The 20,088-nt window shown below is 35.8% G+C and overlaps 2 protein-coding genes across 4 annotated transcripts in view; both read right to left on the bottom strand.

Moving 5' to 3' along the window:
• KIAA0586 (KIAA0586 ortholog) overlaps nucleotides 1–214 on the bottom strand; it is a 143,632-nt gene extending 143,418 nt beyond the window's left edge. For both annotated transcript variants that reach the window (XM_051977737.1, XM_051977741.1), the window contains exon 1: nucleotides 116–214. The gene's annotated coding sequence lies outside the window, so the exon portion shown is untranslated. The remainder of the gene's footprint in view (nucleotides 1–115) is intronic.
• Nucleotides 79–17,993, bottom strand: TOMM20L (translocase of outer mitochondrial membrane 20 like). 2 transcript variants are annotated; one of them, XM_051977747.1, is made up of 5 exons: nucleotides 13,554–17,977; nucleotides 13,073–13,116; nucleotides 9,457–9,538; nucleotides 1,153–1,295; nucleotides 79–216 (listed from the first exon to the last, which is right to left on the bottom strand). In XM_051977747.1, exons 1-5 carry the CDS (start codon nucleotides 13,687–13,689, stop codon nucleotides 163–165), a joined length of 459 nt encoding a protein of 152 aa, XP_051833707.1. In that variant the 5' UTR covers nucleotides 13,690–17,977; the 3' UTR covers nucleotides 79–162. The 2 variants fall into 2 exon arrangements, with proteins under 2 accessions (XP_051833707.1, XP_051833706.1); XM_051977746.1 differs by having other exon boundaries at nucleotides 79–1,295; nucleotides 13,554–17,993.
• Nucleotides 17,994–20,088: the final 2,095 nt, after the last annotated feature.

The following is a 20,088-nucleotide window of genomic DNA, read 5'->3' as shown; positions in this document are numbered from 1 at the left end:
CAAAGTATGTGTTTAATCATGTATAACATAAAAATTATTTTTATTACCAAAAGTAAAGTGGCAACATTTAAGTTCATATTTTTATCAACAAGCAGCTGTTTATACTAAGAATTACCATAGTATCCACTGGAATCTTATCTGGATACAGAGCTGAAATATTTTTCACTCAGGATCATCTTCAAGGCATTCCTGTTCATGCATTTCTGCCTCAAATTGCTGGTAAATACAGAAGAATTATTTGCTGATTATTTCAGTGCATACTCTTTCCTTTCTTTTATTTTCCTCTCCCTCCCTCTCTCCAGTCCTGCCTTCCTCTCTCAGATGAGTATTAAACTTTTTCTTGTGCCTCTAGGAAAAATGCCATCTATGTCAACTGACAGCCACCATACTCTAGAGTGGATTCCATGATGTTTACACAAAATATAAGAATGAAACATTCAGGATTAGGTCAGACCATCAATACATAATTCATTTATCACCAGTGAAATTGTGGGTTATCCATATTTTCCTTCTACATATGCCCAAATGAAATAAACCAAAGCTAAAATAGTCTGGTGGCTTAAATAAATGTGGAAATGAAACTAGTATCTATGAAAAGTCAATTGATTCACAAAAGCATAAAAGAGGACAGGTTTTTGTAAACATTTTTTAATCTGGTGATAAATAAAAGACAACTGTAGAAATAATTATTCAGATAAATTCCATATAAAATTGTAGTTCAAAAAGAGAAGATTTTTAGGTCTAATTTTGACAAAAAATAACTTGTGTTTCTATCAATGACAGAAGGAAAACTATATTTTGATCTAATGATATAATTTGGGGGGAAAGAGGAAATTTTCTTGATAAATTTATAAATAGTTTTTCTTTAAAGCCTCCTTTAGAAGCTGAACTGTGTTACTTCATTATTAAACCTTAGCAGATACAGCTGTTAATAAAATCCTGAAGTGCAAAAAATAATAATAATAATCTAAACTTTGACAAAGGTTATCTCAGAAGTTGAAAACTTATAACACATTTTAACAAAATAATTCATTAATTACTCTAGAATGTTAGACCAATTTTAGAAAAAATGCATCTCACAGTCCTTGAACATGAATATAAAATTTCTATTTCCCACCTTGTTTTCAGCAAAAGAATGAAACCTACACGTACCTGGCATATCAAGGGTAGTTTGCGCATCAGCATATCAAACACCATAGGGGGCAGCGTTTGTTTAAAAACTTGCAGAAGTTTCTGTGGCTGCCCACATACTAAAATGGCATTGGTGAGATGTTCAACTCCCATTTTGTGTTCACCTAAAACAAAGCCATGGTGATTCTGAGTGAATGTTCCAAACTTGGTTTTTTAGAATATCAAATCCTTTTACCACAAAATACCAGTAACTCTAAACATTTTAATTAGAATACATCTTAATAATCTATCATTAAAGATGGGAACATTTGCTTTCAAATGCAGTAGTCAGACAAGACTCCCATCAGTGGGGAAAGTATTAGATGAAATTTTGCACAGCATAGTCTGCTTGGACTTGAGTCAAAAAAGAAGGCTGGCATAACTTGGGCTATAACAGGCACAGTTGTTTGGGAGTATTAAACAGCCTTTGGCTTTGAAAATTATTAGCTCTGCAGTATTGTATTTTACTTTATCCAATAAAAATAGAGGGATTTTAACAATTCTACCAGTTTTCATTTAAGGATTTTGGAATATACGTAGGATATGGGATAATGTAAGGTTTGTTTTAACAGTATACATATGCTTGATATGTTTTATGTGAAACAAACTGGCCTATTGGTTATAAGAAACATGTAATGGATTCCTTTGCAAATATTGTCCATATATTAATTTGTTCATTAAGTTCAAAAAAAGAAAAAAGACAAACTTCTATCTCTAAGTGAGATATGCCTCAATCCATAGGACTATCATTTTTTTTTTCCTCCTACTACTTTAGATAATTCAGTGTGCTCATTTTGCAGATGAGGAAACCAACTTGCAGAGTTAGTTGCAAGTACCTGTAGTACTACCTTGCTCATGAGTAATAATAATATGTATCAGGGCCAGTGTTTTAACCCAGGTCCTTTGACTCTATGCCATAATGCCCCTGTGTAGCATAGGATTTTTGAGATGGTGATTTGTAATTAAATATATCTAGAACTGAAAAACAGTTAAAAGAATAAGATTAACATTCATGCTGATGATCCCTAAAATGTCCTCCCAGGGTCCTCGATCTCTTCAGCTTCATCATCTACCTACACCTTCAGTCCACCTTAGTCTCATCTTCGATCTCACCCTAGTATTCCACTAGAAAGAATTCTTAAATTCCTTTATTTAACCACAACCTCCAATAGTTGAACCTCTCCCTGTACCACCCTCCTAAATCTATTCTTTGCCCCCTTCTCAGTAAATTCCAAGATCTTTCCCCTATTCTTGCTGCAAATCATTTTTTTCTTTTTCCCAATGTTAACCTGCTGTTATTCCCATAACGAGAGAGTATGGATAAAGCTGACCAGGTCCACTGGAAATACTTAATTCCAACTGAACTTTGAGTATAGCATGGCTTTTACTCCTGAACTATGATTACCTATCTATCCTGTATTTCATAGTGGGTGCTGCAAAGATTTTTATCTCTTAAGATTTCTACCTTACTTCCTGGGGGAGAAAAAAAAGAGGCTGTAAGTCTTTAGGCCTCTTCTCTCCTACTGTGCATCTCAAAACTCAGCATCCTGCATTCTCTGCATTTTTAATCTAGTTATTCCCTGATGAAGAGATGGTCTTCAGAAAGACATCTCGTACCTCTTTTTGATGCCTTTCCTGCTCTACTCCATCCCTTTCTACTTTTTCCATTCCACTAAATTTTATCATTTCCCACCTCCACAATACATTTAGATGTGACCCTTTCTAATCACAGCCATCCACCTATTTCAAACTCCCATTGTCTCCTGAATGGCCCTTAAAAGGTGTTTTTCTGTCTCAAGTCTCTCCTCACTTTCATCTTCCACACAGCTACTAAAATTGTTTTTCTAAAGCAGAGATCTGGCCTATCAATCCTTTATTCAGTAAATTGCATTAATTCCCTATTTCTTTTCAACTATTTAAAAATCTTCACAACCTGACCCTACCATACCTTTCTAAATTTACTATACATTACTTTCATTCCTGTACTCTATAATCAGCCTAATTCACCACCTTGACATTACTCCTTTCATCTCTATGAATGCACTGCCTATCCACCCTATGCCTGGAGTGCATGCTTTCCTTATCTCTTCCTTCATTCAAAAACTCAACTCAAACACTCTCTCCTACATGAAAGTCTTTTCTGGTATACACACAACACACCTGTTAGTGCCCCTCACTACAGTTTTATCTATATTTTGCATCTATACTCAATTGCCCAGAAAGAATATAATTTCCTTGAGGGCAAGAGTGCTTTTATTTTAGTCTTTCTATGCCCAATGCTTAGCATATATAAGCAGTTAATATTTGTTTCATTTGATCTCTTCCTATCTAATAGCTCCTTCCTTGCTGTCTATAAATAAATCTCCCATCCTTATAAAAAAAACAAACAAACCCTCATTTGACCCTACAGTTCCCTTCTCTTTACAACCAAAATCCTAGGGGGGAAATGTCTATAAATAATGCTTTATTTCCTCTCTCATTCAATCCCTTGCAATCTGGCTTCTGCCTTTACTAAATTCATTATCAAGCATTTATTAAATATCTGCCATGTGAAAGCACTGTGCTAGACACTAGAGATACAAAGACCAAAAAAAATCCTTGTTTTCAAAGAGCTTACACCATAACTGTTAATTGTTCTGTCCAAAGTTATCTATAATTTTATAGTTACAAAATCTGAAAAAGCTTTTCTCAGTCCTCATCCTCAACCTCTCAGCATCCTCTGACAGTACTACCTATCTTTTCTAGGTTCCTCCTGTATACTTGGTCTCCATTTATTGGATAATCATCCATATCCTGTCCTCCTCCCAGCTGTCCTGGTCATTCTCAGTGACCTCATTAGCTGCCAAGAGTTTAATGATTGTTTGTATACAGATGAATCCCAAATCTATGTTTATCCAGGCCTGTTATTTCTTGAGTTCCATATTTCATGTCTGAAATAGGACTCATTCCCCTCACCACCAAATTTGTCTAAATCTATGGAAGGCATTATTATCATTCATCTAGTTCATTCAGGTTCATTACTTCACAGTCATCACTCTTTCAGTTTCCCTTGCCCTACATATTTAGTTAGTTGCCAACATTTGTTCATTCTTTTCCATATGTGTCACATCCATCTCCATTTTTCTGCTTACATGGCCCTACTCAAATTCAAGCCCATGTCATCTCTTAAGACTATTTTCAGTAGCCTCTTACTTGATTTCTCTACTCAGGTCTCCCCTTCTCCAATCCATCTTCCACACAGCTGCCAAAGAAAAATTCCTAAATCACAAATTTAACTATTTTACTCTCTTACTCAGAGAATTCTAGTTTCCCAGTGCCTCATCCATTTGGCATTTAGAATTCCTTATCACTTGACTTCCATCAGCCTTATAAATCTCTCTCCTTCACACACTCTGCAGTCCAACCACACTGGCCTTTTTATTTATAATGATACTCATATCTCCTAGCTCTGTATCTTTGTACATCCTGTTCCTTATATGCTTCTTTTTCACCTTTGCCTCTAAGAATCCCTAGCTTTCTTCAAAACTCAGCTCAACCACCACCGTTTATGTGAGAACTTAAGATCCTGTTCACCCCAGCTGTGCCTCCAAAAATATTACCTTGTATTTATTTTGTATGTACTTTTATGTGTAGGTATCATCTCCCTTTATTGAATGTAAGCTCCTTGAGGGCAGGAACTATTGGCATTTTTGTCTTTGTATCCCTAGCACCTACGCATAATGCCTGATGGACTACTAGCATCTAATAAACACTGTTCATTGACTGTTCAATAATGATTATCATGTGTAACTAAATATCCCTAAAATTGAAAAAATAAATTTTTAAGTAATGAAGAGTAATTATAAAACTAAGGAATTGGAAGGTGACTTAAAAGAACAAAAGGTAAATAATTTGTACAAGAAAGCATAGCAACTAACAGACCTAAGTTGTCTAAATTTCTCTCAACCATTTTCCTACTCTACCATTATACTTCTGTGAAGCACATATATGGCATAGGTAATCAGTATATCGATTGTGCTGATCCCTACTCCATACAAACAATATGTAAAGTCTCAAAATATAGGATATTTCCTTGGACTTGTATATAGGAATTATGTATTTATTCTTGGTTTGTTTTCATTCTGAAAAAAAAAATAGCAGTGTAAGGAAAAAAATAGTATGGAATGAATAAATGAAAAAGATTTGTTTAAAAAAAAAAAAACCTAGCGTCCTTTGAAATTAAATTATAACTAGAATTTTTTTTCCCCTAATTCCCTAAGTTCAAATTTTTAGGATCTTCCTTGAGTTGTAATTTTTCAAGTGAGAAATTTTTATTCCTTTATTTTTGTAATTGTTCTATTAAAATGCTTTTCAGTTCTTTTTTTTTTTTTTTTAGGTGAAATGGTAATGGTTTTCTCTTAAAAAGTCAGCACCTGAATAACACTGTATCTTAATGTGATTATGCCCAAATATTTGAATGTGGTCTTTCAGAACAAGATAAAAGATAAAACTTTGCTACTTAAAAACAAAAACTAATGTTCAATCAATCAAGCAACAAAGAGGATTCAGTCAACCTTTTTTCTTTTTTTTGGTACCAGTTTAGTCAGTCAGATCAGTGGTGGTCATGTTTAGTCAGAATGAAAAGGACTATAATCTAGACGTTTTTCATACTCTTATCGATTTTGTTTGGTCTTTTTAAGTTTCTTTTGCATAATTTTAATTAATAGCTATCAGAGGAAGGAAATTAATTTTAAATTTGAATAAAGGATATTATAGAGGTTCCACAAAAAAAAAAAAATCACAGTAGTAATTAATAGCCTTAAATATGTAATTTCCCCTCCCCTCAAAAAGACCACTTCCAAATCTCACCTGCCTCTTAAGTAAATCATGAAGCCTCTTTAAGTATTACTTTACAATTCACAAATTGTTTAAAAGTGACCACATGTAGAAGAGCCCTAGGGAGGCATTTCTTAGTCTGATATTTTTTAAACTTCTAAAAACCAAGAAATATGGAATTATATGTGGGATAATTACTCCCAAAATTTCAAAAATAAAAGTTTTCTACAGTTTGTGACCCAATCACCTCTTAGTTTGACTAATTATTATTATTTTATATTATAATTACTTCACAATATAAAATATCATAATATAAAATGCATAAAATAAAATATTTTAAATGTAAATATTTAAACTATAAAGGTAAAATATGAAAATGTCAAAGTTTCCTTTTAACTCCTCAAAATAACACTGAGCTTTGGACATTACAGGCATTGTTAGAATCTTTTTTGCAGGTAAGTCTGAGAATTTCAGAAATTGCCCATGATCACAGTCAGGGTTCAGACCAGGATCTTTGTTTGATTCCAAGTCTACCACTTTTTCCTTAATTAACACACTGTTTGTAAATTTTATGTAATTTTTCTTTGAGTCTCAATTCAGTCTCCTCTCCATCCTCGACCATAATTATGATCTCCCAAATCAACATGTTTTAGAATCATTATGTGAAAGATTTTTTTTTAATTACTCATATATCCTGTATTACTAAACTATGTCAGTTCTTGGTAATTTTTTTCTTTCTTTTTTTTTCCTTATTTAGTATTTTATTTTTTCCTCAATAACCTGTGAAAACATTTTCTAAAATTTGTTTTTAAAAACTTTTGAGTTCCAATTTCTCCTTCCTTTCTTACCCCCACCACCACTGAGAAGGCAAGCAATTCAATACAGGTTATACTTGTATAGTCATGCAAAACATATTTCCATATTAGTCATCTGGGGGGGAGGGGGGGGACAGGTCTTTCTGTTCTCCCCAAAAAGACCTCAAGAAAAATAAAGTTAAAAAGTATGCTTCCATCTGTATTCAGATATCCAGAGTTCCTTCTCTGGAGATGGATAGTATTTTTCTTTCTCCAGAGTTGGATCATTGTATTGCTGAGAATAGCTAGCCATTGACAGCTGATCATCTTAAAATATTGCTGTCACATTTTGGACAGTACATGTCATTTTGCATCAGGTACTGTTAAGTCTTTCCAGGTTTATTGATAGCATCCTGCTCATTTCTTATGACACAATATTCCATTCACCATCAAATACCAGAGTTTATTCAGTCATTCCCTAGTTAATGTACATCCCCCTCAGTTTCCTTTTTTTTTTTTTTTTTTTTTTTTTTGCCATCAGAAAATAGCTGCTATAAATATTTTTGTACATATAGTTCCTTTTTCTTTTTTAAAATCTCTTTAGAGATACAGACCTAGTAGTGGTATCACTAAGTCAAAGGGTATGGTTTTATAATCCTTTGGACATAATTCCAAATTTTTCTACAGAACATTTGAATTAGGCTCACAACCTTGCCAACAGTGGTATTTCATTTTTCCTACAATCTCTACCATTTGTCATTTTCTTTTTCTGTCCTAGTAACCAGTCTAACAGATATTAGGCAAGTGCTTCAAAATGTTTTAGTTTGCATTTCTCCAATAAATAGTAATTTTGAGTATTTTCTCATATGGCTCTAAGTAGCAACTGTTCCTATCTTTTGATCATTTATCAATTAAGGAATGACGCTTATTTTTATAAATTTGACTCCCTTCTCTATATGTTTAAGAAATAAGGCCTTTATCAGAGGAACTTGCTTCAACTGCTTATTATCTTTATGAATGAGGCAATTCACGTGATTTTTCTGTGCCACAATTTCCTCATCTATAAAATGAAGATGGAATTAGTTGACCTGATGTTCCTTTCAACTCTAAATCTATGATCCTTAAAGAATAATAGAACAGCTAAGGGGTGCCAATAATGCATAGAGTGCTGGGCTGGAGTCAGGAAGACTCATCTTACTGATTTCAAATCCATCTTCAGACATTTAACTAGCTGTGTGACCCTGGCAATTACTTAACCCGGTTTGCTGTAGTTTTCCCTTTTGTAAAGTGAGCTATATCAGAAAAATCACTCTAGTATCTTTGTCAAGAAAACCCCAGGAGGCAGCTAGGTGACACAGTGGATGAAGTACCATCCCTGAAATTAGGAGAACCTGAGTTCAAATCTAACTTCAAATACCTAACACAACACTTTGTAGCTGTGTGACCCTGGGAAAGCCACTTAACCCCAATTGCCTCAGCCAAAAAAGAAAATCTCAAATGGGGTCACAAAGAATTAGGACTAAAAACAACAAATCAGAACAATTAACTAAAACATGTCAGCATAAATATTAACTTGGAATCATTTTTAAAGATACTATTTCAAGTTTCATATCTTTATATTTTTAATTGTTTAGTCAAAGTCAGAAATTAAAGATACATATGTAGTTGGTTTCCAAAATTTTTGGACTTAAGCCTTTGAGTCAGTGAACTATCAAAGCCTTGTTCATTCTTAAATACAGGTTGAAGATTAAAAATCTTCAAAAAAAAAAATGTAGAGAACGCAGATCCTTCCACAAGATTACAGAAAAATCTCCAATGCCATTTTTTAAAAATCAGGTATATTCATTCTTTATAGGATATAAGTCATATTTTTATCTAGAAATAATTTATCTGTAATCTTTATTTGACCAGAAAAAATTGTTTAAAAAACCAAAAAGATAGAAACAAAAGAGATCTCCAAGCAACCAAAATATGTCACAAAAGTCTACAATTCGTTTTAAGTATTTATAAAAGTCCATTCAAGCCCTAATTCAAATACTTTAAAATCTTACTATCAACACGATTCTAACAGATGGGTTATGGTTCCTACAATCTAACAGATTAAAAGCAACAAAAGAGAAGAGGATAAGGAAACTAAGAAATAATACATCATGGCAATATTAAGTACCAGCTGATACGATTGGAACACAAAAGGAGAAGATAAAAAAATTGTGACAAGTTGTGTGGGTCTTCTTGGTCTAAATACAAGAAAATCATTTACAACATAATTATATCTGTGTTGTATATGCTTTTTGTTTTTTTAACCAAAAAAAAAAAAAGGATCATATTTATATACTTTAAGATTTTCCAAGTTTTTTCCATAAGTTTTCTCTTTAGATCCTTGTGACAACCCTCATTCCTTAACAGTCTAAGTAATTGAGCTATTACTATAGTTAACCTGGTTTCCTACCAACTCCAAGTTGGCCATATAAATTTTAACTTCAGCTGTTCAGCTGTTGCAGAACATGGCTGAGCAAAATGATACTATTAATTTCAGAAAATTCAAAAGACTAAAATTATATATTAAATCCATCTCACTATGTAAAATGTTAACAGTATTTATTCCTTCAACTGACTAAAAAATAAATACCTACTTTCAAAAGCAGTTGCTTACCCAAAAAAGTGATTATAATCTTACCTCTGGATAACCAAAGTTCTCCCATTTGGACCTCTTGGAGAAAGAATTCTTGTAATTTTTCATTCTTCAAAGATTCTCGATCCTAAAAGTTTTTACAAAATATGTAACAAGCTATTTTAAAGTAGTAATTCAAATCCATGTAATAATTGATAAAAATACTTAATTTCTTAAAAAAAAATTTATATCAATTTCTAAACCTAAAGAGTCACAATATAGTTTATGCTAATATTAAGAACACTTTCTTCAAACTATCAGTTGCAATTGATTAAATTCTATAGTACCTTAAAAGTTAGTAGAAATGGGATAGTTCACCATTTTTGCCCAGTTTATTAGGCTTGACTGCAGCTGAATTTCACTAAAATGAATAGCACTAAAACAACAAAAACTTAATTAACATTCTTTTATTCCTTTCCTTGGGGTTATAGTTGTTTATCTTTCTTACTAGTTGGGACCTTAATTGCCTCAGGATGAATATAAATAGCAATTATTTCTGTTTTGGCTAGAAAACCGGGAGGCTCTTCCCCTCCCAGATTTTTTTTTTGGGGGGGGGAGGGGGCGGAGAGGGGGCAGCTTGCTAAAAGAGGTCTTTCTATGCTTCATTTCTTATCTACCCTTAATCACTGATTGACAGTCAAATCGAGACCTGTAAAAAGCCCTTAGCTTAAAAAGGCAAAGGCTTTTGCATCTGGTACTATATCTCCAGTCTTTCTGATCTATATCCTGTCCCTGGACCCAGATAGCTCTAGAAAAGAGTGTTAGGCTGGTGACTTTATACAGCTCAACCTCATTAAAATCCAATTCACTTGTATACTATGGCATCACCTCTCTGAAGTCACGCTTCTTTTAGAGAACTAAATTATACAAACAACCTCTGTAAGCAATAATAGGAGCTGCCCCATGAAACTGGCCAATTGGGCAACACACACAGCTCTTTAGGGCAACATAGGGAGGAGAGAGGGAATAGATGAAGGTATTTCTAATTCAGATAGGTGTAGCACTCTGAAATGGAAAGTGACAAATCAACGCTATTACTAGCTGCTTGTATGCTGCAGCCTGGCATCTTAGGAAAGTAATCAACTTGGCTGCAGAAGGAATACATCAAGGAACCAAATAGACCAATTAGGTCTATTTCGTCTACCAATCAGGTTGCCAGGCCCAGGTTTAGCTTGATGAACATGTAGGTAGTGTAGAGAATCTAATGTTCAAAAAATATCAATCTCATTACTTGCCACTCCAGTGTTATGTGTCATTTCTGAATAAGTTGGAGGAGATGGCCTCTGAAGTCTCTCCCAATTCTATAGCTATGAGCCTATGATTCTTTGGTTGTTGGAAGATTTCCCCAGGAAACTAATTTTAAAAGTAGCTAAAAGAGGCAGACTATCCTTGAAATCAGTAGAGCTAAGTGTTAATTCTACCCTCCTATTAATCTGTGATCTTTTCATGAGTAACCTCTCTGGACCTCATTTTCCTCCACTATAAAATGAAATGACCAGTAGAAGTAATCTGTAATATCTCTTGGAGCTCCAAATCCTATGCTCTTTAACAACTATCTTAATAAGAATTCTATTGAGAGCAGCTAGTTTACAGCTAACAACTTAAATTAGTCCACAACCAACTTAAAAGCATAGATTAATGGAAAGGTTTGGGCAAAGTGCCTTGTCAGTCAAGTGAGAGGAAAGGATAATTAATAGGGGAAGGGAGAGAACAGGGTTAATTTTCATGTCAATTTTATTTAAGGACATTTCTAACTATGCTTTGCAAAGTCATCTTTTATTAGGGCTACCCTTAAAGCCAATTTTGGAGTAGTCAAAATGTTTTAAGCTTTTCCAATTTCCCCTATTAACTTCCTTCCCTCCTCTTGGTAGTAATCCCAATATTTATTACCCCTCCTAATATTTAATTTGATTGTCTTGATTCTGAAAGAGTAAAAAGAAGGAAGGTTGTGGTGGCCAGATTATCTCTTTGAATCATATCCCAAACCCCCTAACCTATTCCACCTGTTTTTATGAGATCATTCCTAAAACCTTTTCTCTATATATTCTAAATGTGTGTTGTTTGTACTGAATGAGGGATGGAAGATAAGCTTTTTGCAGCTCTTTTGTTGTCATCAATTTACAATTAGTTTTCTCATGGGAATCTGTCCCCCCCTAATTTTTTTTGTCATCAAGATTCAATCTAGATTCCACTGATCATGTCTTCATGAACAACCTCTTGATACCAAATTCAGTGGCCTTTTCTCAGGCATCATCCTATTTGATTTCTCAAGATTTATTCTGATCCCTTTTTCTATCTGAATGTTTCTCATTCTTTAGCTTCCATGATCATACAGTGCACTGCCCCAGTTTTGCTCCTACATCTGATCTCTTCTTGCCTCCATATCTTGCCCTAAAATATGTGCACTAAGGATCTGTTCTTGGCCCTTTTTTCGTTCTGTACTCCAGTGAATTTATATATGGAAAGGACTTCCCATAATAGTGCAATGAAGAGGGAAAAAGGCTAGATTTGGCATCAGAGAACAGTTCATCTCCTGCCTCTCTACTTATACCTATGTAACCTTGGGCCAGTCACTTTTATCATTATGGGCCTCAGTTTCTTCATCTGTAAAATGATAGCCTAAGGTCCTTAAACCAAAGCCATCTTTACTACAAACTATTAACTAAGGTCCTTAAACCAAAGCCATCTTTACTACAAACTATTAACTTCTTTTAGCAGTTCCCTCTTGCTTCAAACTTTACAGCCCTATATGTAAGGACCTCCACAATCTGGGCTTTACCTCTTTTTTAAACTTTATAGTCCATTTACTCTAACATGTTCTACTTATCATTCCAGAATACAGCTCACATTTTCCCACCCTTACAGCTCTACTCCTGCTGTACTCTACTGCTAAAATGCTCTTCTTTGCCCTCATCCCCTGCAAATATTTAGGAAAATCCTGCAAGATCTAGCTGCAGTGCCAGCTTTTCCTCAACCTAAGCTTTTTCTTTTTTTGAATTCTTACAACACTGTTCCACTCACGTCAGCACTTTCTATTGATAATCTCCACCCCCCTCCCATTTTTTCCAGTAATGTTTCCCCTCCTAAACTAGTATTAGGGGTTCATTAAAGGCAGAAAATGAAATTAGGGTCTGTGACTCCAGATTTAGCCTTTTCCTTCTTAATTGCACCATCGACATATATAGAACACTTGCAAGTTTGTGAAGTCCTTTCCATATAAAGTGCCTTTCCCTCTCCAATATTGTGATAACTATCAATATTTCCTTTGAAATCACATGCATTTTATATATTTTAAAACATTATTCTTAAAAGGGGGTCCGGGTCCAGAGGATTCCCCAAGCCTGTCCCAAGCATTTCGAATGCAACAAAAGGTGAAGAATCCCTTTCAGTAGCTGGTGAGGCCTTCAAGCAATGTCGTTTCTCCAGAAAATTAAAAGAAACGCCCTTTCCCCCAGTGCTCACTCTGTTCATTTCTCCCTTACTCCAATTTTGCCAATAGCAAAATCGTACTCGCTCTCAACAAATAACACCCTGACAAAGCAAAGGTCCAAACCAGCATATTTATTTTAAGTGGAAAAAGTACTCACTATAAAGTTACACCAGTGTATTTAAAACACTTCACCTGCACACCCCGTTCCTTAGCCTTTTGCTGCTCTGCTCTTCTTTCTGTGAATACAACAATTGAATTTATCAGTTCCTCGGCTGGCGCTGAAGCACCCTTTCTCCCTGGGACTCCTTCAAGAATTCAGGGCGGCGTCTGCTCATGGCTTGTGTTCATTTAGGGCATTCCACGAGGATGCGGAGACAGCATCCTCCTGGCTGGATCACCGCGCTCAAAGTAGCCGAAGGGAGCAGGCAGGCAGGCAGCTTCGCTCCCTCTCAGGTTCTTCTGACCCCCATTCCCCATTTCCAAATCTCACTGAGCGGGGCACGAACATAACAAAGTGGAGACCTGACCTTGATTTAGGAGGAGAAACCTGAAATCCAAAAGAAACCAAAACAAAACAAAACACGAGGTCTCGAAGACCTCGAAGAGCTGGGACTACCTTCCAGACAAACCACTTTTCTCCCCATCCCGGCCCCAGAGGGAGGGATGCACTCACTGTCCCGCAACCGCCGCTTGAATTCGGGATCGCTTCTCCGCTTCTTGTCGAAGTACACGCAGTAGCCAAGGAAGGCGACCGCGCCACAGGCGCCCAGGGCGGCCAGGATACACAGGAGGGTCCGGACGCAGGGCATCCAGGCCACGGGCCAGTGCCCGGAGCGCCGGGACTCGGGCGAAGCGTTAGCCTCGGAATCCCTGACCGCCCGCCCACCCGCCTGCCAGCCTGCCTGTGGAGTGGCTGCTGCGAGCCAGCCCCCAACCCCCCTTCCCACAAACACAAATACACACACACACACAGACACACACTCATACACCCCGACCCCCGCCCAGAGGGCGCGCCCCCAACTCCCCTCCCCATACCCGCACACAATGGACACGCCCACTCAATCATCTTCGGGCTCCCCATTGCCTCCAGGATTAAACAACTTCCGGGATTAGCTTTTAAAGTCCTTTATAACCGGGCTTTTTCCTACTTAATGCTGTATTTTTCCCAAAAAAATTCGGCGATCCAGTGACTCTGGCCACCTACTTGTTCTTCAAAGAAGACTACGCATCTCCCACCTCCGGGCATTTTCCTAACCTCCACCCCTACAATTCTTTCAGTATCCAGGCTTCCCAAGCTTCCTTTAAATTTTAGCTAACATCTCACCTTCTGCAAGAAGACTTTCTTGATCTCCCTTAATCTTTGTGCCTTCGCTCTGAGATGATCTCCAATTTTTCCTTATATATCTTGTTTACACAAAATTGTCCCTCCCATTTGACGGTGAGCATCTTGACAACAAGGACAGTTAATTGCCTTTCGTTGTGCCTGATGTAGTGTTTAATAAATGATTGTTGACTTGACGCCATACATATCAACATACGCACCACAGACAATCCCCTTCGTTACCTGTCAAAGTTATAGAGTCATGTCTCCCCACCTGAGACCTCTGTTCTGGACCAGGGTCTCTTGTTTCCCAGTCTCCCTGATTTGCAAGAGTTTCCTGAGGAGGAGAGGAGATAGTGCTATTGCCAAGCATTTGATTAAAGACTGTTCCTTCCTTGTCCCCGCCACCATTTAAATCAGCAAAAACATAGGGCAACAGTCTGAGCAAGTTCTTCACTCTTCTCCCTAGTGATGTCAAACTCTAGTAGGAAAGAGGGCCACTAATCCGTACATAAGTATCGGGCCAAATATTGACGGTTTTTAGATGGAGTGTTAATCTTTTATTTTATTTTTAATTTTTTCTTAAATATTTTCCACTTATATTTTTATCTGGTTCTAACCACACTGAGAAAATGTTGTGGACTGCCCCATATTGCCACCTCTGTTCCAAAACACTATTCCAATTCCTTGCTCCAGAATTCGTACACAATACACATAAAACATACATCTAAACATACCCACACACTCCACATATACAAATGTGTAAACATCTACACATTGAAGATATGAGCAAAATATGCATAACAGCAAAGCAATAATAACATAGGTAATCCTATAGAATAAAAAGATATAACTTAAATATGTACATCTATAAACAAAAGTATACATGGCTAGCAAATACATCAATGTTATATGCACGATGAAACAAAAGCAAATAAAACCATAAAATGGTACTGTATTCAAAACATAGAAAATTAACACTTATCAATGACTGCTCAGAAGAGGGATGGGATATCCCCTTCCTCCTTCCAGAGGACATCCCCTCTTTCCCATCAGACCCTGTTCCTTTTTGCTCCAGAGATAAGATTGTTAATTCTTGTCTTCTAATTCTGGAAGTTACTTGGATAGGCTACCTCTCCAACCTCCTGATCATGCTCCCACCCTCCTTGCCACACACCTCCTCCTCTATTATCATGAGACAGACTTTTTTTTTTAAATAATCTTGTTAAATTTTAATTCATTTATTTAGGTTATACATGTACATTCATTTTTTACATGTTTTCATGAGTCATGTTGAAAGAGAAAAATCAGAACAAAAAGGAAAAATTATGAGAAAGGAGAAAAAAAACAGGAAAAAAAGGTGAAAACAGTATGCTTTCATCTGTCTTCAGTCTTTTATATTTCTCTGGATGCACATGACATTTTCTATCCCAAATCTATGAATTGCCTTGGATCATTGTTGAACTGCTGAAAAGAGATAAGTCTATCATGGTTGAACATCACACAATCTTGCTATTGTTGTACAGTGTTTTACTAATGCTGCTCATTTCACTCAGCCTCAGTTCATCTAAGTCTTTCCAGGATTTTCTATAATCAGCTTGTCAAGACACATCACCACTACCTTCCTTGATATCCCTCATGGGATAACCTTAAATCACCTAATCACTTTTCTCATCAGACTCTCCTGGTCCATGTATACTCTGTGTGAACTCAGTTTCCTCGGTGGTTAACAAAATCTCACTGCCTTTTAATCTCCCCATCCCAGTGATATTGAACCACTTGCCAGAGAACAAATCCCTCTACCTAATGCCAGCTGTCTACTACGTCTTCATTCTCATCCACCTGAACTCAATCCTACTACGCTGTGCCACTAGAGACATACTTGAATCTTCCACTCTGCAATTTAAAACACCTGCCCCATAATTAACTCCCATTTTAAAAACTCTTTCACTAATGATCCTTCCATTTTCTGGCATTCACTGAGACCTGGCTCCCTACAGATGATACTGTGTGCTTGGTCACCCTTTCTAGTATTGACTATAGTTTTTCTCATACTATCCTCCATATCTCTTGATTGATGATCATGGTGAATGAAGAAGACATACTCCTTGCTTCCCATTATAACTTGCATTATCTCCCTCTATTGCTGGGATTTACCACTTCTCCTCTTTTGAGGTTCCTCCTATCTAAATTTATCATCCAATTTATCACCATGTAACTATTTACTTTGTTTCCTCAACCTTCCCATAGAACTCTGTCCCCTCATTATTTTAGTTAAGAAGTTTCTCCCTTATTTAAAGAAAACAAATTTGAAATTCTCCATAAGCTCCTTCTTCTCTTATTTTCATCTCACATTCCTCTGACCTTCACCATCTTCTCCTTCACAAAGAGGACCACAAAAGTGGCCCTCATTGGCTATAAAACTATGCATACCCTTTGACCTGGTGGTGCCTCTGTATCCCAAGGAAATTATAAAGGAGGGAAAAGGATCTATACGTACAAAAAATGTTTGTAGCAGCTCTTTTTGTGGTAGCAAAAAATTGGAAAATGAGAATGGCTGAATAAGTTATGACATTTGAAAGTATGGAATGTTATTATTCTATAAAAAATGAACAAGCTGATTTTAGAATTTTAGATTTTAGAAAGGCCTGGAGAGATTTACATGAACTGATGCTGAGCAAAACAAACAGAACCAGGCATACATTGTACACAGTAACAGCAAGATCGTGAAATGATCAACTATGAAAGACTTGGTTCTTCTCAGCGGTTCAGTGATCCATGACAATCCCAATAAACTTTGGATAGAAAATGCCATCTGCATCCAGAGAGAGAACTATGGAGATATGAATGTAAACCAACACATACTACGTTCACTTTTGAAGGAGGGATTCTCTCATGATTTCTCCCTTTTGTCTGATTTTTGTCTCCAAACATGATTCAGAAATGTGTATTTACAAAGTTGATATACATGTATAACCAGAAAAAATAAAACAATTAGTAATAAAAAAAGAAAAAAATATTTAAGTAGCCCTTATTGACAAGACGATACTCTATATGTTTCCTTGATCCCATTCCATCCCATCTTCTTCCACAGATTTCCCCCACTATCATCCTCATCATCTCTAATCTCTGTCTACAAGTTCCTTCTGTGTTGCCTATAAACATTCTCATATTTCCCCTATCCTAAAAAAGGGACTATTCTACTATTCTACTATCCCACTGTTATGATGCCATCTCTCCAAGTTCTGTCCCCTATTTACTATTCTCTCTACACAATCTTTTAATTATTTCATTTACTAGTCTTTTATTATAACAAAAAATGATGCATTAAATATTTTTGTGCATAACATATTTGTTTTTGGCCTCTGGGTATGTCTCCTAGCAGTATTGCTTAAATCAAAGGTTAGATATAGTTTAGTAATATTTGGATTGTAGTTCCACATTGTTTTCCACAATACTTGTGACAATTCACAGCTCCATCAACAATGCTTCCATCAACAATGCTTCCATCAACATATCTTCCAACTACTGACACTTTTCTCATTTGTCATCTTTGCCAATGTGAAGGAAATGGGGTAGAATCTCAGGATTGTTTTAATTTGCATTATTGATATTTGGGAGCATTTTTTTAAACAACTATCTGCTCCTAGTTTTTAACTATTTACCTATTAGGGAATGGCTATTATTCTATATTTGTTTCAATTCCCTATGTATCTTAGATATGAGATCTTTCCTTCTAACATTGATTTTATTTTTGTAAAAACGTTAAAATTTTATGTAGTCAAAATTGTCTTTATATTTTAATAATCATTTCTATAGTCTTGTACTCTCCTTATTTATAATTATCAATGTTCTAACTTCTCTGACATAAACCTCTGACATAAACCTTTTATATTTGGTCATATAATAATTTGAAATTTGTTGTGGTATGCTATGCATTATTTTCACTGAGAACAAAAGGGGGAAAAAGAGAAGGAATAAGGGCCTAAAGTAGAATAATGGCTGTGTGACTAGTTTTTGTGGAAATCGGATCAACAAGATTTGTTAAATGCATCTATATTATGCTTAAAAATCTGAATATTGGCTCAGGAGAGTTGAATTAAATCAGAAATACAAACTTAATGGTGTCCCTATGAAACTCACTATGAAAGGCAGCTATGAAAAGGAATACATTTGTGGGTGCTAGGAAATTTAGAAATGTTTCTTGGAATTTAGAAGGTCATGAAGGCAAGGCCTTATCTCTATCAGAAGAGAACCAATAAAATTTTAAAGTTGGCTATGAGGTGAGTCAGACTCTACCCCATTTGTTCTCTTCCCTTCGCTACTTTTACAATTAATAAGAATGCCCAAAGATCTCAAGTAGACTAGGGAGCACCAATCACTGTTCTAGAATCTCTGGGAAGCAAAGAAAACTGAGGAAACATTTTAAACACACCTCATATTTGGGGACCATTATGTATAAATGGGAAAATTATGGAATGATCTTCATTGTTATATACCTAAGACATGATCTTAGATAGTGCTTTAGATAGTTAAGTATGGTTCCCGGAGAGAGATGTAGCATTCTCCGTCTCTAGCCACCCAGAGGCCTTAGATGACTATAAAGAACATTCTTCAATAAATTTGCACATACCTTTATATAAGGACTCTTAGTCCTTTCCTCGTAGGTATGCTGATTTACCATAATACTCATTCAGAAAACATTTCTAAATGCTAATTTTTATTATATAGTTTTTAATTTACAAGAGTAATTGGATAAATTTTCAGCATTGACAAGTTGTAAAACCTTTTGTTCCAACTTTTCCCTTTCTTTCCCCCACCCTCTCCCCCAGATGGCAAGTTGACTAATACATGTTAAATATGTTAAAGTATAAGTCAAATACAATATATGTATACATGTCCATATCATTATTTTGCTGTACAAAAAGAATCGGACTTTGAAATAGTGTATAATTATCTGTGAAGGAAATAAAAAATGCAGGTGGACAAAAATAGAGGGATTGGGAATTCTATGTAGTGGTTCATAGTCATCTCCCAGAGTTCTTTCACTGGATGTAGCTGATTCAATTCATTACTGCTCTATTGGAACTGATTTGGTTCATCTCATTGTTTAAGAGGGCCTCATCCCTTAGAATTGATCATCGTATAGTATTGTTGTTGAAGTATATAATGATCTCCTAGGTCCTGCTCATTTCACTCAATAAATGCTAAATTTTGATAATATGATGAGAGATCATTCACCTCTTTTCAAATTGTCTATAAAACCTAATGTGCTTAATATCTCTTGAATATAAGAATTGAAGGAAAGAGTTGAAATGACTGCAACCCAGATAATTTGAAGGAGGATTATTTATGCCTTCCACAGAATTAGATGAGTATAGAAGGAAGAATGATTCTTTCTTGAGGGGAGGTTCAGGGAGAATCAATCAAGAAGCATTTATTAAACATTAATTAAGTGCCAGGTCATGTGCTAAGTGCTTGATATTCCAGAAACAAAAGGGAAGTAGTCCTTGCCTTCAAAGATCTTGAATTTGAGGTGTGTATGCAGATATCCATGTAGAATTGACTAGCAGGAATTGATGACTTGGGACTGAAATTCAAGTGATTAGAACTGCATATGTAGTTTGGGAAGTCAACTGCATAGAAATCTTCCTGTCATATTCTCTCCTTTCCCCTCCAATATTAAATGTAGATGTTAGAATAAGCCACCCAATTGCAGTTTCCATTACTTTGAGAACTTAACAATGGTTCCTTTTTGTCTCAACCAAACATTCAACTGATCCTCCTTTGCCTAGAATTACATAATTCTTTGAATTTTAGAGAATCATCTTATCTCAAACCCATAATTTGAGATGAGGAATTGAGGTCCTAGAAAGTTAACTTGAAC

The sequence above is a fragment of the Antechinus flavipes genome, chromosome 2 (genome assembly GCF_016432865.1).
Source record: "Antechinus flavipes isolate AdamAnt ecotype Samford, QLD, Australia chromosome 2, AdamAnt_v2, whole genome shotgun sequence".
In the NCBI taxonomy this organism is placed as follows: Eukaryota; Metazoa; Chordata; class Mammalia; order Dasyuromorphia; family Dasyuridae; genus Antechinus; species Antechinus flavipes.
This window is presented reverse-complemented; position numbering and strand designations above follow the sequence as displayed.